We start from the raw sequence: 22355 nt of genomic DNA on the forward strand, positions 1-22355 counted from the left end.
GAAAATAATGTGCATCTGCATCAGTTTAAAAGATTTATAGCAAAGAATGGCGATAATTGGCGAAAAATTTGTAAAAGGGCGTTACAGGCAATTCAATTGCGATTTTCTAAAATATCCCACATTAAGAGCAGAAATATTTTTATTGTAGATTAAAGTACCTTAAATTTACTTGTTTTTAGAATGTAGAAAATAACACGCATTCATATTAGTTCAAAAGATATAGAGCAAACAATGTCGATAAGTAGCGAAAAATGTAAAAAATTTCGACGTTTCGACGTATTCATCTGCGATTCTCTAAGATATCCCACATTAGGAGTAGAAATATTTTTATTGTAGAATAAAGTACATTAAAATTACTTGTTTTTAGGATGTAGATAACAATGTGCATCCGTATTAGTTTAAAAAATATAAAGCAAATAATATCGATACCTAGCAAAAAACGTATAAAAGTGCGTTTCGACGTATTCATCTGCGATTCCTAAAATATCCCACATTAGGAGTAGAAATATTTTTATTGTAGATTAAAGCACATTAAATTTACTTGTTTTTAAAATGTAGAAAATAATGCGCATCCATATTAGTTCAAAAGATATAAAGCAAACAATGTCGATAATTAGCGAAAAATGTAAAAAAAATGGCGGTATAAGCAATTCAACTGCAATTTTCTAAAATATCCCACATTGGGAGTAGAAATATTTTTATTGTAGAATAAAGTACATTAAAATTACTTGTTTTTAGAATGTAGATAACAATGTGCATCCATATTAGTTCAAAAGATATAAGACCAATAATCTCGATAAGTAGCGAAAAACGTATAAAAGGCGTTTCGACGTATTCATCTGCGATTCTCTAAGATATCCCACATTAGGAGTAGAAATATTTTTATTGTACATTAAAGTATATTAAATTTACTAGTTTTTAGAATGTAGAAAATACTGCGCATCCATATTAGTTCAAAAGATATAAAGCAAACAATGTCGATAATTAGCAAAAAAATGTGAAAAAAATTGCGGTATAAGCAATTCAACTGCATTTTTCTAAAATATCCCACATTAGGAGTAGAAATATTTTTATTGTACAATAAAGTTTATTAAATCTACTTGTTTTTAGAATGTAGAAAATAACACGCATTCGTATTAGTTCAAAAGATATAAAGCAAACAATATCGATAATTAGCGAAAAATGTAAAAAAAATGGCGATATAAGCAATTCAACTGCAATTTTTTAAAATATCCCACATTAGGAGTAGAAATATTTTTCTTGTAGAATAAAGTACATTAAATTTACCTGTTTTTAGAATGTAGAAAATAATGCGCATCCATATTAGTTCAAAAGATATAAAGCAAACAATGTCGATAATTGGCGAAAAATGTAAAAAAAATGGCGGTATAAGCAATTCAACTGCAATTTTCTAAAATATTCCACATTAGGAGTGGAAATATTTTTATTGTAGAATAAAGTACAATAAAATTACTTGTTTTTAGAATGTAGATAACATTGTGCATCCATATTAGTTCAAAAGATAAAAAGCAAATAATCTCGATAAGAAGCGAAAAACGTATAAAAGGCGTTTCGACGTATTCATCTGCGATTCTCTAAGATATCCCACATTAGGAGTAGAAATATTTTTATTGTACATTAAAGTATATTAAATTTACTAGTTTTAAGAATGTAAAAAATACTGCGCATCCATATTAGTTCAAAAGATATAAAGCAAACAATGTCGATAATTAGCGAAAAATGTAAAAAAATGGCGGTATAATCAATTCAACTGCAATTTTCTAAAATATTCCACATTAGGAGTGGAAATATTTTTATTTAACATTAAAGTATATTAAATTTACTTGTTTTTAGAATGTAGAAAATAACACGCATTCATATTAGTTCAAAAGATATAAAGCAAACAATATCGATAATTAGCGAAAAATGTAAAAAAAATGGCGGTATAAGCAATTCAACTGCAATTTTCTAAAATATCCCACATTAGGAGTAGAAATATTTTTATTGTAGAATAAAGTACAATAAAATTACTTGTTTTTAGAATGTAGATAACAATGTGCATTCATATTAGTTCAAAAGATAAAAAGCAAATAATCTCGATAAGAAGCGAAAAACGTATAAAAGGCGTTTCGACGTATTCATCTGCGATTCTCTAAGATATCCCACATTAGGAGTAGAAATATTTTTATTGTACATTAAAGTATATTAAATTTACTAGTTTTTAGAATGTAGAAAATACTGCGCATCCATATTAGTTCAAAAGATATAAAGCAAACAATGTCGATAATTAGCGAAAAATGTGAAAAAAAATGGCGGTATAAGCAATTCAACTGCATTTTTCTTGAATATCCCACATTAGGAGTAGAAATATTTTTATTGTACAATAAAGTTCATTAAATCTACTTGTTTTTAGAATGTAGAAAATAACACGCATTCTTCAAAGATATAAAGCAAACAATATCGATAATTAGCGAAAAATGTAAAAAAATGGCGATATAAGCAATTCAACTGCAATTTTCTAAAATATCCCACATTAGGAGTAGAAATATTTTTCTTGTAGAATAATAAAGTACATTAAAATTACTTGTTTTCAGAATGTAGATAACAATGTGCATCCATATTAGTTCAAAAGATATAAAGCAAACAATGTTGATAATTAGCGAAAAATGTAAAAAGGGCGTTTCGACGATATTCATCTGCGATTCTCTAAGATATCCCACATTAGAAGTAGAAATATTTTTATTGTACATTGAAGTATATTAAATTTACTTGTTTTTAGAATGTAGAAAATAATAAGCATTCATATTATTTCAAAAGATATAAAGCAAACAATGTCGATAATTAGCGAAAAACGTAAAAAAGGCGTTTCTAAGCATATTCGATCGCTAAAATCGTCGGTTGTTTCGCCTTAGGCACACATTGTTGTTGGTTAGCATTAGCAACCGACTAAAATCGGATCGAATCACTGAAACAATATACAAAGTTGTAAACGCGACGCGGATTGTGATGATAAATTAATTAATCCAATCAAGTTTTATTGCGCTAAAATATATTTTACTTCGTGAGATTATAACGGGTATACGGATTCCTAACGACGATTACGCATTAGCAAGATTGCAAACATACCTATCAAAACTGAATATAACCAGGCAGTTTATCTCATGTGTTTATGTCCACATATTAAATTTGTATTTAATGTATTAAATAGACGCCACTGTGAGTAACGTTAAACACAATTAAGTTAATTGCCATGGGTTGAATATTTTACGCAACAGAAAAATCTCGCTGGAAAAGTCTTTTTTTTTCTAACGAGCGAATAATCACCGCGAATGTTTCATGAGCAAAACGAGATATATGTGGACAAAATATCTAGTGAATGAGATGCATGATAAATGGGATTCATGTGGACAAAATGGTTCCATTACATTTGAACCCACGTACATTTGAACCCATGACAATTGCACCTGCATACTATTGCACCCATGGCATTTTTTTTGTTTTACGGATATTTGAACTCATACTAATCCTAACCCATGGGTTTTAGCACCCGCATATAGATTGAACCCGCGGATATACACATGGGTTCAAATGTACGGTCACCGGACAAAATATTTGGCGCATGAGATATATATGAACAAAACCCCTGCACGACATATATAAAGAGAAAACACTTCGCGAATGAGCTGTTGATGCATTATGGAAACGAGATGTATGTGGACAAAATACGAGATGTATCACGTGAATGAGATGTATGTAGAAAAAATATCTGCTGAACGACATGTACGAGTATGAAGAGAAAACACTTTGCGAATGAGATGTTGGTAGACAAAACATCTGTTAAATGGTATGTGTGGTAGATTGGATACATGTGGACAAAACATCTGATGAATAAGATGTAGGTGTACAAGTCATGTGATTCCCAACCTTTTTCGTTAAACTTCTTCCTTCTCAAAATTTTAAACCTTTTATTCTTCTCTCACTATGCATAAAAACTACTGTATTATTTTAATCCTTAGATATTTGTCTGTGCGCTGACTGAAAAACCGATTTTGTACAGTTCCAGTATTTTCTAATTGAATGTGTGCATTATATTATAATAAGCATAACGAACTTTGGGAAATCAGTAATACTACAGCAAATACAAAGCCGATTCCTCCCCAAAACGACAAAGTTACTCGACAGGGATGAATTTTTTCCCGGTTTGGAAAACGTGCCTCCAATGAATGAGATATTTGTAGGAAATATACCTGACGAATAAGCCTATCTTTACATATAGCATATGCTCAATCTTTAAATGAACGATTGAAGCAATTCGTTTATTTTTGTTAGAAAGACGCATTTGTAAAGCAGACTAATTCCATCAAAAACATGACTTTATGTTCTTTGTAGTGAATGCGCCAAAAATATATGATCACAATGATTTAGGAAATTGTGATTGTAGTATTTTTTCCATTGGGCTAGTATCATTAAGTACGAATGACTTGAAGATGAAAAAAATAAGGGAACTTAACATAGAAATAATAAAAAATTGGTATGAACTAGTAAAAGCAATTGATGCTTGCAATAAAATAACAAACCTCTTGGCAGAAAAAAATATAAGGTATTGCAGTTACATATAAAATCGGAGAGAAAAATGCAATAGAATGATAAAAATATCATAAAATAATATGGTGGTATTCATGATAGATGGGGCAATATTTTCTTGGTTCGATAGATAATGTCAACATCTGCTCGGGACATCATTAACTTTTACATATCATATTAGTCTACAAACTACCTGAATTATTCTCTTATTGCTCTAAATTTACAGAAAAAAATGACAAAAATCGAAAAAACATAAATAGCAAGCGAAGAACTAGGTTGCAAAGAAATTTAAGTAGTTAAAATCAAGGGTGTGCGACATTTAATACAGGTCGCACTTTCATTCAACATAAGCTTTCTGGTAATAGCAAGCACAAAAGTTTTGGTTATTGATGACATGGGTGACAAATTATGACTTGGTTCATCAGTTCCGGAATATAGCCGGGTTGATATCGGATAGGTACCGACATGGGCGCAGCCAAAATTTTCGGTGAAATTAAAACAGAGCACACTCAAAGTGCAAACTGAAAAGAATGCGTCGTTCACAGCGAAATAGCACAGTTACGTGTAGCCCGCCCCATATGTGCCTGCCGGTTTATGGTGAATATTTTGCAAGTCCTATTTCAAATACCGAGCCTTAATCCGTAGTCAGCAGTACCCGCATTTGAAAATAGAACATTAGAAATCGTGAGAATTAATTTTGAAAGAAGTGTAACTCGCGGATGTCAGTAGCGTCAAAATCGTTTATAGGTACAAAAACACGCTCGCATGTAGCGCCGATCGAATGCATTAAATGGGAAACTATTACTTGGATTTTAATGTTAAACAAGCTGATTTTTAATTGCCATTCAATGATAATTAACATGCGTCGTGATTAGTGGTGGGAAAATAGTTTTTTTAGTCGAATTATTCGAATATTTTCAACGAACACAACACCGAATAATTAGTATTGTCATTTCAAACAACCGTATTTGGGATGTCGGCCGCCGAAACGATCGCCGTGACAACTTTATTTTTTGGAATTTACTTGAAGACTGAAAACTTCGCAACAATGCAGCGATTTTTATTTCCTAATTTTGTCATAATCCAAGGCCGCAGTAAATAATTTAGTCACGGCGATCCTTTCGGCGGCTTGACATCCCAATTGATGATGATAAACTCTATTAAAGCACTTTTTATCCACTAGTAAATATTAATTCTCATGCAACGGCGGATATCGCAGTTTAATTTTTATTTTTTAAACAGAAATTTGATTTCACATCGGCGACGGTGTCAAAGACAACTATTAAGGAGTGCATTCATAACACAAATTAATTCTATGCTGCTTTTTATCTTTTTTGTAGGATTTGTATCACAGTTTGTAAACTAATTTCCCAATTTGAAGCGAACAGTATTACTGACCTCGGAATGCGATATATGTGAAGATGATAGTTGACTTTTTTATGCTTTTAATTTTATATCGTGTCCGTGTTACTTTCGTATTAAATAATAATAATTAAAAACTCCGCAAATTGGTAATCTCTCTAATACTCAGTGTTGAGAATTAACGTAACTCAGCTTTGGAATAAACACTGATACTAAATACTTGAATAAATCTGCAATAATGGCATTTCTACGTGGTCAAAATAATATGTTTCCCCGCTCCCAATATCTCGCAAAATTTACATAGAATACAAAATTTACCAGTCGTACTTATCTGGTTCGACAATTCTAAATTTACAAAAACAGTGTTGACTCGCTTTCATTCAAAATTGGAAATTGAAAAATATGATAATCCTTACCCGTAAGTGGGACACGTGGGACAAGTGGTAGACGTGGTACACGTGGGACAAGTGGGACACGTGGAACAAGTGGTACACGTGGTACAAGTGGGACATGTGGGACAAGTGCGACACGTGGGACAAGTGGGACACGTGGTACACATGGTACACGGCGACAAGTGGGACACGACATTTTTGAGACACCGGTGCCGCAAAGCATTTCACGCGACTCCAATGATCCCATTCCATAATCCAGAAATAATAAAAAACAGTTCGGACCTAGGCTTATCATTCATATCCAAAAAATTGTCTGTCAAGAAATATATAGACCAGGTTATATTGAATGAGCCGTCATCATATTTGTTATGTTGAAAACTAAAAATTGCAGTTATGAAGATATTTCACAAACCTTATTTCAGTAAACTTTTGTCCACTATTTGGAGTAATGTATGTTTGTTCGCAACCACGCATCGAGATCGGGGTCCATTTGACGACTTTGACGACGGCAAGAGCCAGCAGATCACGTGTATTTCAGTTCAAACTAACACAACTGTATATTAGTATTGTTACATATTTGATGGACTTTTTAAGATACCGATTTTACATGTGTCGATTAAACATGTTTTCTTCCACTTTTCATAATATTCATATCCAATTCTGATTGTACATTATTTCTATACGCCACTATCCAATTTAATTTAGTGTTATACTGTTGTGGCTGATTGTTGTGGGTTCCTTGAACCTTTAATGTGTGCTAATTTATGTAACGATACTACTTCTACCGCATTGTAAATAAAAAATACAGCATGAAACAATGTACTCATGTATTAGGTCAAAAATGAAAGTGTGTAAGTTATGTTGGGTGGTCATAAATTCTAGTTAAACGCTTTTAAATTTTAATTTGCACTACAGCATCCGAAATTGGATGCTTGCGATATTCACATTATGAGTCCAGTAAATATTGGTGGCCTTATTTAAGAATGCATTGCTATTTTACCTATTATTCATGGAACGTCTCAATCTTGGTACATGCGCAGAGCACTTCATATTTCAAAAAAAAAAACGAATGTCATTAAAAAAGATATTTGAATGTTTATTTTATTATATCTTTGGGGGGGGGGGAGATTTTCAAATACCTGAAAGTAAAATAAAAACGATATCTATTTATCTTTAAATACCGCGTTTAAAATAATTGCCAATCACAGATTATTAATCATTTAAAACGAGTAGGAAAAATTTGTTGTTATTTGGCCCTATTGACTAGGTCTTGTTTTAAGTTGTGGGCTTATATTGAAATCATTTTAAATTAAAACGAGGTCTAATTTTCCGGCTAGGTCTCATTTTTCGCAGAAACCCGGTAAAAGTAATGCTTTAGATACATAAGTCACAGAATATTTCTACTCCTAATGTGGGATATTTTAGAGAATCGCAGATGAATATCGTCGAAATGCCCTTTTATACGTTTTTCGCTAAGTTTCGAGATTGTTTGCTTTATATCTTTTGAACTAATATGGATGCGTATTATTTTCTACATTTTAAAAACAAGAACAAGTACATTTAATGTACTTTAATGTACAATAAAAATATTTCTACTCCTAATGTGGGACATTTTAGAGAATTGCAATTTAATAGAATAGAAACGCCCTTCTTTACGTTTTTCGCTAATTATCGACATTGTTTGCTTTATATCTTTTGAACTAATATGAATGCGTATTATTTTCTAAATTCCATAGACAAGTAAATTTATTGTACTTTAATACACAACAAAAATATTTTTACTCCTAATGTGGGGTATTTTAGAGAATCGCAGATGAATATCGTCGAAATGCCCTTTTATACGTTTTTCGCTAAGTTTCGAGATTGTTTGCTTTATATCTTTTGAACTAATTTGGATGCGTATTATTTTCTACATTTTAAAAACAAGAACAAGTACATTTAATGTACTTTAATGTACAATAAAAATATTTCTACTCCTAATGTGGGACATTTTAGAGAATTGCAATTTAATAGAATAAAAAAGCCCTTCTTTACGTTTTTTGCTAAGTTTCGAGATTGTTTGCTTCATATCTTTTGAACTAATATGGATGCGTAATATTTTCTACATTCTAAAGACAAGTAAATTTAATATACTTTAATGTACAATAAAAATATTTCTACTCCTGATGTGGGATATTTTAGAGAATCGCAGATGAATACGTCGAAACGCCCTTTTATAAATATTTCGCAAAGTATCGAGATTGTTTGCTTTATATCTTTTGAACTAATATGGATGCGCCTGGTTTTCTACATTCTAAAAACAAGTCAATTTAGTTTACTTTAATCTACTACAAAAATATTCCTACTCCCAATGTCGGATATTTTAGAGAATCGCAGATGAATATCGTCGAAATGCCCTTTTATACGTTTTTTGCTAAGTTTCGAGATTGTTTTCTTTATATCTTTTGAACTAATATGAATGCGTATTATTTTCTAAATTCCATAGACAAGTAAATTTAATGTACTTTAATACACAACAAAAATATTTTTACTCCTAATGTGGGGTATTTTAGAGAATCGCAGATGAATATCGTCGAAATGCCTTTTTATACGTTTTTCGCTAAGTTTCGAGATTGTTTGCTGTATATCTTTTGAACTAATATGAATGCGTATTATTTTCTACATTTTAAAAACAAGAACAAGTACATTTAATGTACTTTAATGTACAATAAAAATATTTCTACTCCTAATGTGGGATATTTTAGAGAATCGCAGATGAATATCGTCGAAATGCCCTTTTATACGTTTTTTGCTAAGTTTCGAGATTGTTTGCTTCATATCTTTTGAACTAATATGGATGCGTAATATTTTCTACATTCTAAAGACAAGTAAATTTAATATACTTTAATGTACAATAAAAATATTTCTACTCCTAATGTGGGATATTTTAGAGAATCGCAGATGAATACGTCGAAACGCCCTTTTATAAGTTTTTCGCAAAGTATCGAGATTGTTTGCTTTATATCTTTTGAACTAATATGGATGCGCCTGGTTTTCTACATTCTAAAAACAAGTCAATTTAGTTTACTTTAATCTACTACAAAAATATTCCTACTCCTAATGTCGGATATTTTAGAGAATCGCAGATGAATATCGTCGAAATGCCCTTTTATACGTTTTTTGCTAAGTTTCGAGATTGTTTTCTTTATATTTTTTGAACTAATATGGATGCGTATTATTTTCTAAATTCCATAGACAAGTAAATTTATTGTACTTTAATACACAACAAAAATATTTTTACTCCTAATGTGGGGTTTTTTAGAGAATCGCAGATGAATATCGTCGAAATGCCCTTTTATACGTTTTTCGCTAAGTTTCGAGATTGTTTGCTGTATATCTTTTGAACTAATATGGATGCGTATTATTTTCTACATTTTAAAAACAAGAACAAGTACATTTAATGTACTTTAATGTACAATAAAAATATTTCTACTCCTAATGTGGGATATTTTAGAGAATCGCAGATGAATATCGTCGAAATGCCCTTTTATACGTTTTTTGCTAAGTTTCGAGATTGTTTGCTTCATATCTTTTGAACTAATATGGATGCGTAATATTTTCTACATTCTAAAGACAAGTAAATTTAATATACTTTAATGTACAATAAAAATATTTCTACTCCTAATGTGGGATATTTTAGAGAATCGCAGATGAATACGTCGAAACGCCCTTTTATAAGTTTTTCGCAAAGTATCGAGATTGTTTGCTTTATATCTTTTGAACTAATATGGATGCGCCTGGTTTTCTACATTCTAAAAACAAGTCAATTTAGTTTACTTTAATCTACTACAAAAATATTCCTACTCCTAATGTCGGATATTTTAGAGAATCGCAGATGAATATCGTCGAAATGCCCTTTTATACGTTTTTTGCTAAGTTTCGAGATTGTTTGCTTTATATCTTTTGAACTCATATGGATGCTTATTATTTTCTACATTTTAAAAACAAGAACAAGTACATTTAATGTACTTTAATGTACAATAAAAATATTTCTACTCCTAATGTGGGACATTTTAGAGAATTGCAATTTAATAGAATAGAAACGCTCTTCTTTACGTTTTTCGCTAATTATCGACATTGTTTGCTTTATATCTTTTGAACTAATATGAATGCGTATTATTTTCTAAATTCTAAAGACAAGTAAATTTAATATACTTTAATGTACAATAAAAATATTTCTACTCCTAATGTGGGATATTTTAGAGAATCGCAGATGAATATCGTCGAAATGCCCTTTTATACGTTTTTTGCTAAGTTTCGAGATTGTTTGCTTCATATCTTTTGAACTAATATGGATGCGTAATATTTTCTACATTCTAAAGACAAGTAAATTTAATATACTTTAATGTACAATAAAAATATTTCTACTCCTAATGTGGGATATTTTAGAGAATCGCAGATGAATACGTCGAAACGCCCTTTTATAAGTTTTTCGCAAAGTATCGAGATTGTTTGCTTTATATCTTTTGAACTAATATGGATGCGCCTGGTTTTCTACATTCTAAAAACAAGTCAATTTAGTTTACTTTAATCTACTACAAAAATATTCCTACTCCTAATGTCGGATATTTTAGAGAATCGCAGATGAATATCGTCGAAATGCCCTTTTATACGTTTTTTGCTAAGTTTCGAGATTGTTTTCTTTATATCTTTTGAACTAATATGGATGCGTATTATTTTCTAAATTCCATAGACAAGTAAATTTATTGTACTTTAATACACAACAAAAATATTTTTACTCCTAATGTGGGGTATTTTAGAGAATCGCAGATGAATATCGTCGAAATGCCCTTTTATACGTTTTTCGCTAAGTTTCGAAATTGTTTGCTTTATATCTTTTGAACTAATATGGATGCGTATTATTTTCTACATTTTAAAAACAAGAACAAGTACATTTAATGTACTTTAATGTACAATAAAAATATTTCTACTCCTAATGTGGGACATTTTAGAGAATTGCAATTTAATAGAATAGAAAAGCCCTTCTTTACGTTTTTTGCTAAGTTTCGAGATTGTTTGCTTCATATCTTTTGAACTAATATGAATGCGTAATATTTTCTACATTCTAAAGACAAGTAAATTTAATATACTTTAATGTACAATAAAAATATTTCTACTCCTAATGTGGGATATTTTAGAGAATCGCAGATGAATACGTCGATACGCCCTTTTATAAGTTTTTCGCAAAGTATCGAGATTGTTTGCTTTATATCTTTTGAACTAATATGGATGCGCCTGGTTTTCTACATTCTAAAAACAAGTCAATTTAATTTACTTTACTCTACAATAGAAATATTCCTACTCCTAATGTCGGATATTTTAGAGAATCGCATATGAATATCGTCGAAATGCCCTTTTAGACGTTTTTTGCTAAGTTTCGAGATTGTTCGCTTTATATCTTTTGAACTAATATTGATGCGTATTATTTTCTACATTCTAAAAACAAGTAAATTTAATGTACTTTAATGTACAATCAAAATATTTCTACTCCTAATGTGGGATATTTTAGAGAATCGCATATGAATACGTCGAAACGCCGTTTTATACATTTTTTGCTAATTATCGACATTGTTTGCTTTATATCTTTCAAACTAATATGGATGCACATTGTTTTCTACATTCTAAAAACAAGTCAATTTAATTTACTTTAATCTACAATAAAAATATTCCTACTCCTAATGTGGGATATTTTAGAGAATCGCAGATGAATATCGTCGAAATGCCCTTTTATACGTTTTTTGCTAAGTTTCGAGAATGTTCGCTTTATATCTTTTTAACTAATATGGATGCGTATTATTTTCTAAATTATAAAGACAAGTAAATTTATTCTACTTTAATGTACAATAAAAATATTTCTACTCCTAATGTGGGATATTTTAGAGAATCGCAGATTAATACGTCGAAACGCCCTTTTATCTTTTGAACTAATGTGGATGCGTTTTATTTTTTAAATTCTAAAGACAAGTAAATTTAATATACTTTAATGTACAATAAAAATATTTCTACTCCTAATAAGAGATCTTTTAGAAAATCGAAATTGAATTTCTTGAATACACTCTGATTCCCAGCAATGTATATTTCTATATGTCGCGGTAATGGCACTCCAATGTCAGATTTTTGAAGTGAACACTGCTGGGATTTGTGGGTAAAATATTTCGCCGCAATTTCGCTAGGATCACGATGGCTGCCATAATGGCGTACGGGATAGAAAGTACACAATTGATATACCGGTGAAGGCTTATGCAGAACAATCTGTGAAAAGAAGTAAACTTTCTAAATACTTTAATCTCGATATGATGTAATAGTATTATAAATAGGCACGCCGCCCATCTACTTACTGCTTAGAACCGCGGAACGGGAAGCTAGGAGCAATTTGACCTTTGTGTGCGGCGAAGAGGAAAGGTGAATATGTACAGCAGAAATCCTAATGGACCTTTCCCCGAGCATCGACTTCCTTGTTTACTTCGTGACATTGGCCAAGATGCAAAAGTGACGTAACAATGCCCCCTTTTCGCATCCGCTCAGACACTTTTCTCACTCAGACAGATTTTCAAGCGTGATTGTAAACATTACCTCGTTTTCGCGTTTCTGAACTCTATTCGTTAGTTTTCAGTTGTGTTTTGGGAACTTAAATAAAAATCAGATAATTCAATGATCACTCTGTCTTTCTAGGAGTTTTAATTTAATTGCAGTAATAAAAATTAGTGTAGAAATAGCTGGGATAGACTAGCCTGAAATTCTTTACCGGTACTTTTAAAAAACAGATTGTTGTATGCGATGAATCATAATGATTGTTTGAAACACATACCCCATTTTAAAGACGCCAACTCGCAAAAGCATTCTTAAAATAGCCTTGACAATTTTGCAATGGTAAAGCATATGGATAATTTTCCGAGGGTCAAAGGTCGGGGAAAAGTCCATAGGAACTAGGAACTTCTTCCGCCCAAGAGGCGCAAGATTTAATCATTAAATAATTAAGTTATCTCAAGTTTTTTATACAAAGAAGTGGATCAATATTATCATCCAAAATCATGTTAGCAGGGAGTGTGGACCTCATCCCTGCTGTTCCGAGTTCAAAGACTGGTTGGGAGTGTTCTTTCTATTTCTGCGTGACATATTATGTTTAGAAGATATCCTGGCGTGCTCTCGCCAAAAATGTTTGGTCGCCAGTTGTGCGACAACTTCACGATCCCGAGATAGCCATGGCGACCAATTTAGTCATAATTTTGGTCCCTTTCCCACGGAACACTTGGAAGATGCTCGCGGAACACTAGTGTTCCGCGGAACACAGTTTGGGAAACGCTGATGGAGTAAGAGCGCTTTTTTGGGGGATCCCCTAACTTACGATCGCTAAGTCTTCGGTCTCTGACCGATATTCTCGTTTTATTGTTATGCTGATTACGGAGTCGAAATAGACTTACACCTAATTTCAATTTTTGTTTATAATTCTTTGAATGAAATTCTTGTTTAGAGCTGCTGTTTTTTTGTGCCCAATTTTTCCTGGTGCGAAATTGGCCCCGCCTTTCAGTTCTCAGTCTCACGTGTTCCCCAGTTCATGTACCGGTACTGGTATTATTTACATTCTTTGGTGCTTACCAGTAGATTGAGTACCGGTACAGTGAGTTGAAAGTAAAGGAAGTTAGATTGTCTTTATTTAGGTTTGTCTATATACATCAATCAATTTTATTTCGGTCGCTCTGGTATAAAACAAAACAACAACAACACAACATGTTTGCATAACGTAGACAGCGAAAAAGAAAATCCTAGTAGCATGATAGGTTTTCGAATAGGTTTTCAACTAATCGAAACTCAATACATGCGATTGTTTTCCAAAAAAAAAATTGTATAAAAAAAAAATTGACAATATAATTGGCTTAAAAAAATATATATTTCAATAATTCCATATTGGCTCCGGAATTTAATTTGGCAAAAAAAAAAGGTCGGTACGGTGCGGGTAGTGTCGTAGTGATATTCATTTAAATTAAATGACACAAAAGAAAAATTTGCGATGGACTAATCTTTTTTGAAAAATGTGTACAGTTTCAAAGTGGTTTGTACCGGGTATCGGTACCGTACCTGAGATGTCAAGACCAAATTTTAGTGAATTCCTTTCATATCTTCAGATTTCGGTTTAACGCATGGCTGCATCCTGCATGGTGGACTAATAAATTACTAAAGTTTAGTGCTGGGAATGGTTAACCGATTTCAGGTGGTTAAAGGTTAGTCGGTTACCGGTACAATCTATTTTGAACGTTATCGTAATGTAGACTAATTCTTCTTATAACTGTATAAGCAGAAACATTTTCATAAGTCTGTAGGTACGGTAACATTGACAGATTTAGAAGAAATATAGAAAGTTCGAGAGTAAATCAGCCTTTCGAAAATAAAGTTTATGCAAAGTACTACCGTATTACAGTATTATAAATGTTAAATTTAATATATTTTGCTGCTGTCAAAATTTCTAATTTTCTTTCATTTGCTATATGTCAAAATAGGCTAGACAAATCGAATTATAGAAATTATATAACCTATAGGAAATCATGAAACTTACTCTAATATGAAAACTGAATGTTTTGTGTGAAATGGAAGAATATCAGAATATTATTACTTACACTCATTGATTGAATCATAATTATACAAACAATCTGAGATATCAGCATCGATAACCGATGGCTGCCATGGCTACTTCAAGAAATCAAGTTCTTCTTGGTGTTCTGGATGAAAAAATTGGAACATCAACAATTTCATTAAATGTAAACAGAGTTGGTGGAAGAGTCAATCTAAATCAGTCAAAGTCGGTTGGTACTGTTGTGCCTAGTTGTGTGTTATGTGGTGATAGCCAAATTTTAGTAACACATCTCTATTGTCCACTAGATGTTTCATCACACCACCGAATACTGTGTGTATTTAGTTGTTCTCGTTCATCTTGTTGGAGTAAGAGCAAAGGTTGGACGGTTTTAAGAATACTGATTTCTGATAAAAACAGTTTGGAAATTGAGAAGTCCACAAATGTTTCGGAAGAAGTTTGGGGGGATGGTGACGAGAATGAATGGGGAGATGGTGACGAAACTGAATGGGGAGATGAGAGCGATATGAATAGTTCTAGAAAAATTGTTGCAGAAGAAAAAGATGTTTCTACTAAACTCAGTCAAATGAAGATCTCAAATAATCACAAGAACATTATTTCATGTAAATATGATAATGCAACTATGGAACATCCATCTAAAATTTATCTTCCTGCATATTATATCAATGTATATGATGAAACTGAATGTGTCAAATTAACACAGAAGACGAAGAAAGGAGAGCAAAATTATTCTCTTTCTTCTGATGAAATGAAACAATATGCTGATTTTGCCAGTGGTAAATGCACATTGAATCCTGAAAGTTATGAGCGTACTGAGCAAAATGATAAACTATTTTACAAATTCTGGAAAACTAATCAAATCTGCCCTGAGCAGATTATTCGTTACTGCCATGGTGGAACGCCATTGCATGCGAAAAAATCAAATGATAAAATACCCATTTGTCCTGACTGTGGATCTCTCCGGGTGTATGAAATGCAATTAATGCCAGCCCTTTTACCATGTTTACAGACAGACAGCTTCTCCCTAGAGTTTTCTACTGTCCTTGTATATACATGTTCAAAAAACTGTTCAAATGATGGTGATTTGAGTGTTAAAAAAGAATACTTAATTTATCAAGATGATCCAGATTTATCTTATTTTAAGGGTCAAAAACAATGCACAAGTTAACACAATATATATTAGAACTTAAGCAGTTTTCGCATCGCGTTCCTTTCGGTTGCCAAGTCATCAACCATTGAGCTGCAACAATACTTTGCTAGAATTTTAATTGCGGATATTTACACCTCATAGGTCATAATTAGCAGAGTTTGGTACATCAGATTGTGAACCTTTGCATGTGGCATTATTTGGTTTTCACATTACATAATGTAATAATTCCGGTACTTCGGAAAAAAATTGAAACTTGGGGTGGATTTATTTCTTTAGTTGAAATCAATGCAGCTTCTACATTTGCATAAATTTATTTATAATTAAAATCATCAATATTAATTTTGTTCATCTACATTTGTATGTCTATTAAAAACCAGTTGCTATGGCATTATTGGGATTTGCATTCAACTTAGAATTATGTTATTAAACCGATTGACTTTTTTGTTTTCTGCAGAACATTTGATTTTTAATGTATTATGTAGAATGAGAATGGCTCTCTGTGCTGTATTAAAATCATTTACTAGTTCCAAGGTAATTCTGCCATTTACAATTATAAAGCGATACAGGTATTATTGGGAAGCAAGGCCTGAAAACAAATGGAGAAAAAAGATGATGATGATCACTTTACCTCGTTTTGGACGTTCTGATTATGAACCTGAAGAACAGCATAAAGAGGACGATAGACTTCATGGACTCGATGTTGTTTTACATCAAGAAGCCACAGAAGCAATGAACAAGAGCAAAATGATAGTAGTATTTTTACAAGCTCAAATGGAAATAACTGAATTTTACCGAATGCGTCATGAACTAAAGAAAATTAATATTTTTCTTGATGAATTTCCAAATCATGTAATGCAACATGTCCTAAAGAACACTCGCTTAGAAAACCTTCTTAGTTTGTATCAAGGTCGAACTTTAACGGTTTATTCGGAGGGTACAAACATAATAGACCTTTTAAAAATATCCAATAAGAATCCTTATGTGGCTTTGCTAGGTGGGATCATTGATGACCATGCAATGAGTGCTAGGCAAATGATAGACTACAGCAAATTACCACCAATTGACAACTTACATAGTCAATTGTCTTTCATTTTAACGAGTCATTCTTCATCCACACATAATTTATTGCAACGAAATCAAACAGAAACTGCTAGTTTATTGTCCCAGTATATTCAAGATGAGAAGACTGACACCCAAGTTTGATTAATCATTCTTTTCAGAATTATTACTTTTCTCAACAAAGGATTAATAGAATTTGTTTAATATCCAATTGGCTACCTACAGCAACATTCTGAAATTTTATATAGTGCTATCACTGTCAAATTTTAAGTATAACTTTGGTTTGAGTGTGATGACCTTCTGGAACTTAATCATATAGAAAGCATTGATGAAATATGTGACTTGTATTTGGTGTTTTAAATTCAAATGTTGTTAACCAAATCTGCAGGATATCTTATCAGAGTAATTGTCAACTGTTATATTTAAGAGACACATGAAAAAAATGACTGGCTGCTAATTCATTGTATTTTTTTTGCATTTTTAGATTTCAAAATATCATGGATGAACGATTTGAAATAGTAAAACGTGATCATCGATTTCGCCCCATACGACAAAAACAACGTAAAATTCAGATTGATAATCGTTTTCATGGGGTGTTTACTAAAAAGAGCTTTCGGGAACATTTCACTGTTGACAAACGAGGTCGACCAATCAAAGAAAGCACATCAAAAAATTTGAGAAAATTTTATCATCTATCGAAAGCGGAAAGAAAACGAATTCATAAAGAACGAATAAAAACTCGTGCGGCACTAAAAAAACAACTGGGTGGACATGAATTTCAGAATGAACATGACATTGAGCAAAAAGGTGAAGATCATAAAGTGCCAGCCAGTAAAGACAGAATAAATGATTCTGATAGCGATTCTAGTTATTTTAGCTCGGAGGATGAAGATTCTGACATTGATCTCGCAAGAGGTAAAGGGAATGTTGAATCAAGCTCAGATGAAGAAAATGAAGTTGATCAGGCATTGAATAATAGTAATATTCTTGATCATGACTGGGGAGAGATGGACAATATGGCGCCGAGATCAGAGGAAACGAGTAACAGACTTGCTTTGTGTGGTATGGACTGGGACAGAGTCCATGCAGCGGATTTGTTTGTATTACTAGATTCATTCAAGCCTTCTGGTGGATCTATCAAAAGCATCACTATTTATCCATCTGAATATGGATCAAAGAGAATTGCAGAGGAAGAAAAAATGGGACCCGCAGAATTAAAAGAAATGAAACAGGATGAGTTAGAGGAAGAATGGCACAAAGAAGAAGGTGAACAATTTAACATGGAGAAATTGAGACAGTATCAACTAAACAGATTGAAATATTATTATGCAGTCATTGAATGTGATTCCATGGCTACTGCAGAGAAAATTTATCAAGAATGTGATGGTACTGAATTTGAGACAAGTTGTTCTAAAATTGATTTAAGATTTATTCCTGATGGAATGGAGTTTAACGATTTTCCGCCAAAAGAAACTGCAGCTTCTATGCCAGATTTGGCTAAATACAAACCAATATCTTTCATAACTGCTGCCCTCAATCAAACCAAAGTTAACTTGACTTGGGATGAAACTGATCATAAAAGAACTGCTTTGACAAAGGGGAAGTTTACAAAAGATGAGTTAGAAAATATGGATGTTCGCGACTTTTTGGCATCGAGTAGTAGCGACTCTGAAGGTGGTGACGAATCTCAATCTATGAATAGGAGTAATTCAAATATGAATAGTAACTCGCTTCAGCGGAGGGGTGATATGGAAGACAAGGAGCGTATGGAAATGTATCGAAAACTGCTTCTTGGATCTGAAGATGAAAAAGATGACATTGATATGGAAGTTACCTGGGAACCTGACCTGATACCAACTGTCAAACAAGATTTGTTGAAAGAGAAACAAAAGAAAGAAAAACCTATTTCAATAGACAATGGTGAAGAAACTAGTAAGGCAGAATTAGAAATGATTATGTTGGGAGATGAAGAAACAAATCCTGAATTTGAAATTGATGTTAATGATGAAAGATTTTCTGCTGTGTACCAAAAATCAAACTTTGCAATAGATAGATCAAGTTCTATGTATCGTAAAACTGATGCGATGGAAAAACTAATTCAAGAAAGACAATCAAGAGTTGAAAGCAGTAGTAATACTGACTGTGTGAAGGCCCCTGATAGAGTTGAATCAAATGATGTTGATGCACTTCTTAACTCTGTCAAATCTAAGTCTGCGCTATTTGGTAAGAAAATAAAAAATTCAAATAAATCCTAAAATTGACACTTTCTGTAGTTGTATGGGGGTTTCTCTTGTTTCTTCCCTACATTCCCTGTTACATTGAGATGACCTTTTGTATTCCGGACGGTAAATATTAGATGAGCAATTTCATAACGGGTCATAATTAAATGCTAATTTGTTGTTTCTGGGATGTCGGAAAGTGTTTCAGAATGGTCCGCCCTGGAGCGGCGTTTTTAGGACTCTGTAGTGAAAGTCTATCCCCGTTCCATGATTGATCAGAGCATTCGCGCAATCACGCCTATGCACGTTACGGTCGGACAACGAGTTTGTTTTTGCTTGTCGGTCAAGAGCCTTTTGGGTTCACAAATAACATCAGTTAAAAGAGTGCATCTGGATAGGTAGATGAAAACGGTGGAAGAGTGTGTTTCGTTACGCAACCTACTCTCTTGTATATGCGTACATTTTTTGCCCAGAAGTCTGTTAATGGCATGGCTTCGAAGTCGTCTTTTGTAGATGAATCGAACTTCATATCCAAAAATTCCTCTTCGTCGAGGCGAAATGGATCTCTTGTTAGTCTCCATTCCGGAAGTTCTGTGTTGTTCAAGTTTGAAAAATTGTGTCCAAATTCTTGTATCAAAAGTCGAAGTTGGGGGACAATATCGCCGTCCAGTTTGATTTGAAGGACAGTGTCGAATTGGGAAATGTTGCCGCGTTTCCTTTTGAGCTCGACGATACTATAATTCAAGCTTCGCTATGAAAGTACGAATGTGATCGTAGTCAGTTATACGGTTATTTTTTTTTTACAATGTAAAAGAAATTTTAATTCAAAAATTTCCACAATTAATCTGATCTAAATGACAGTAGGAGATCGTGTTTTCTTTCGGCTTCAAGAAATAGCATAGGCTCATTTCTGCAGATTCTCGTAATTACAATCCATCTCCTTACAGAACTTGGCAAACACTTGTATTGACGGCACTTGTTTTAATGAAGTTGACGGTTCTTATTATTATCGCAAGCTTATCTTTCATCGCAGTAGATAGGGTCTTGAAAGCCATAGCCCGTGGATGGATTACATAGTGCGATATCCAATACCGTCGTAGTTTTTCTCTGGCGATGATTTCACTTCGAGATCTTAGTGTTGCCGCGCACCATTAGTGCAGACACCTACAAGTTTCTCCCATTTTAATTTATTTTTTCAAAAAAAAAATGCAGCGACAAGCTGCACATCTTCAGATTTAAAAGTCGTCTCGGGAGGTTTGCAAAGCAACATATCTTCTTCAATCGAAGTTGATCTTATAAAACGATGCCTCGATGACTTTGAAATAAATGGTTTTATCAACGTTTTTCCTACGTTAGGTGTTTTTTTCGCTTCGCAATCATATTAGCAATTTCAAAGAAGCTTCTACTATCTACAGGAGGCGACTAAAAAAAGGAATTCATACTGCAACTCTCTTCTTTTCAAGAATGTTTTTTGCTTTAAAAAGGCCACATGCATTCTGATGGGCAGGGTACTTTTTTTTAAGATGGCGCTGTAAGCGTCACTGCTCGGATTTTCAAAATATAAAACACATTGCGGTACAACTTCGCCATTCATTGTCGTATGTATAAAGCCATACCTAAGATAATCGCCATTATACTTTGTTCCGCTCATTTTGCAATACCTGGTAAAGTCTAACTACATTTTAACTAAAACTAGACGCAGTGCTTTTCGCACTCAAATGTATTTTCTACTTAAACGTTTACATAACACACGTGAAATCTCTATCAATTGTTGACTATTAAAAATATAGTTATTTTCAACGGACTTCTTGGCTTGCTTAATTAACGTTTTCAAGATTCACTACCAATACCTTCTGACGTGCTTACACACTGGACAAGTGCAATATTAATATTATGTACATTTTATAAAGAAAAGCAGTTAATTTTCTAATAGTTATTATTATGCATGTGGACGTTTCCCCGACCCATGACCATTGAAAAATTCTCCCTGTACTTTACCATTGCAAATTTTTGAACACATACTTTAAGATAGTTTTGGAGAGTTAGTGCTTAACCACTGGCTCGCATGTTTAAAACTATCATTTCCATTCAAAACATTAAATCATGTGCCGCCTACAGGTACTGATAGATAATTTTAGACTAGTTTATCTCAGCGTTTGCGGTATCAATTTTTAATTATTGCAACTAAACTAAATGTCCTCGAAAAACATAATGACAATTGAGTTATTTGGTTTACTACTGTTTTCTTAAAACACAAAAAAACACGAAAATATGGCAATGTTTACAACCATTCTAGAATATTTGTCTGAGCGACTGCACAAATTGTAATTGTTACGCCATTATTGACTTATTGCTGATTGGTCGTTGTTACGGCAATAAACAAGGAGTCAATCGATGCTGGGGGAAACACCCTGCTTGTTTGCGCCTATATTACTTTCTCTCAAAATGCGGAAATGACACGAAAGTCAAAAGCGTGGTGTAGACGTGTATTTTCGCATCTTCTGAAAAATTTAACTTTGGTTACGGGTTCATGTTAATGTACGCTAAATACATTAGTAAATATAATATTAGGCTAATTTATTTTTATCATGTAGTCCTATGTTATGTTTATGGTATTGTTGAAAAACTCATGGCTGTTTGCTAGACTGGTAATGAACTACGTCATCGTTTTGCTATTCTTCGGAGCATGGAAAAGCAGGTCCCGTCTGCTATTCACGTGTATTTTTAAAGGATTTTATAAACACAAACAAGCAGGGAGATGTCATTGGCCATTTCAATCCTGACCGAACTCACGCATTTATTTTGAGAAATATCGGGGTACCAGGGATGCCTGAGTTCGTACCGAAAGCATAATATGTTAGCGAACCACTGATACACCAGTCAATTATTGGACGTATACTGCCAAATTTCATATTAACGTGTTCCAGTATAAAATAAAAACAGAATTCCCACCTCACACAAAG

General features: G+C 32.8%; 3 protein-coding genes across 3 annotated transcripts; all 3 read left to right on the forward strand.

Annotated features, from left to right (window-relative positions):
- Nucleotides 1-14189: 14189 nt before the first annotated feature.
- Nucleotides 14190-16570, forward strand: LOC120340120 (programmed cell death protein 2-like). The gene has a single exon (XM_039408377.2). The coding sequence runs from the start codon at nucleotides 15047-15049 to the stop codon at nucleotides 16130-16132; it is 1086 nt and encodes a 361-aa protein (XP_039264311.2). The 5' UTR covers nucleotides 14190-15046; the 3' UTR covers nucleotides 16133-16570.
- LOC120340135 (large ribosomal subunit protein uL10m-like) lies at nucleotides 16181-17658 on the forward strand. The gene has a single exon (XM_039408396.2). It carries the CDS (start codon nucleotides 16532-16534, stop codon nucleotides 17315-17317), a length of 786 nt encoding a protein of 261 aa, XP_039264330.1. The 5' UTR covers nucleotides 16181-16531; the 3' UTR covers nucleotides 17318-17658.
- A 10-nt stretch (nucleotides 17659-17668) lies between these two features.
- Nucleotides 17669-19430, forward strand: LOC120340109 (ESF1 homolog). Its single transcript, XM_039408365.2, has one exon. The coding sequence runs from the start codon at nucleotides 17671-17673 to the stop codon at nucleotides 19426-19428; it is 1758 nt and encodes a 585-aa protein (XP_039264299.1). The 5' UTR covers nucleotides 17669-17670; the 3' UTR covers nucleotides 19429-19430.
- The last annotated feature ends 2925 nt before the right edge of the window (nucleotides 19431-22355 follow it).

The sequence above is a fragment of the Styela clava genome, chromosome 1 (genome assembly GCF_964204865.1).
Source record: "Styela clava chromosome 1, kaStyClav1.hap1.2, whole genome shotgun sequence".
NCBI classification, from domain to species: domain Eukaryota; kingdom Metazoa; phylum Chordata; class Ascidiacea; order Stolidobranchia; family Styelidae; genus Styela; species Styela clava.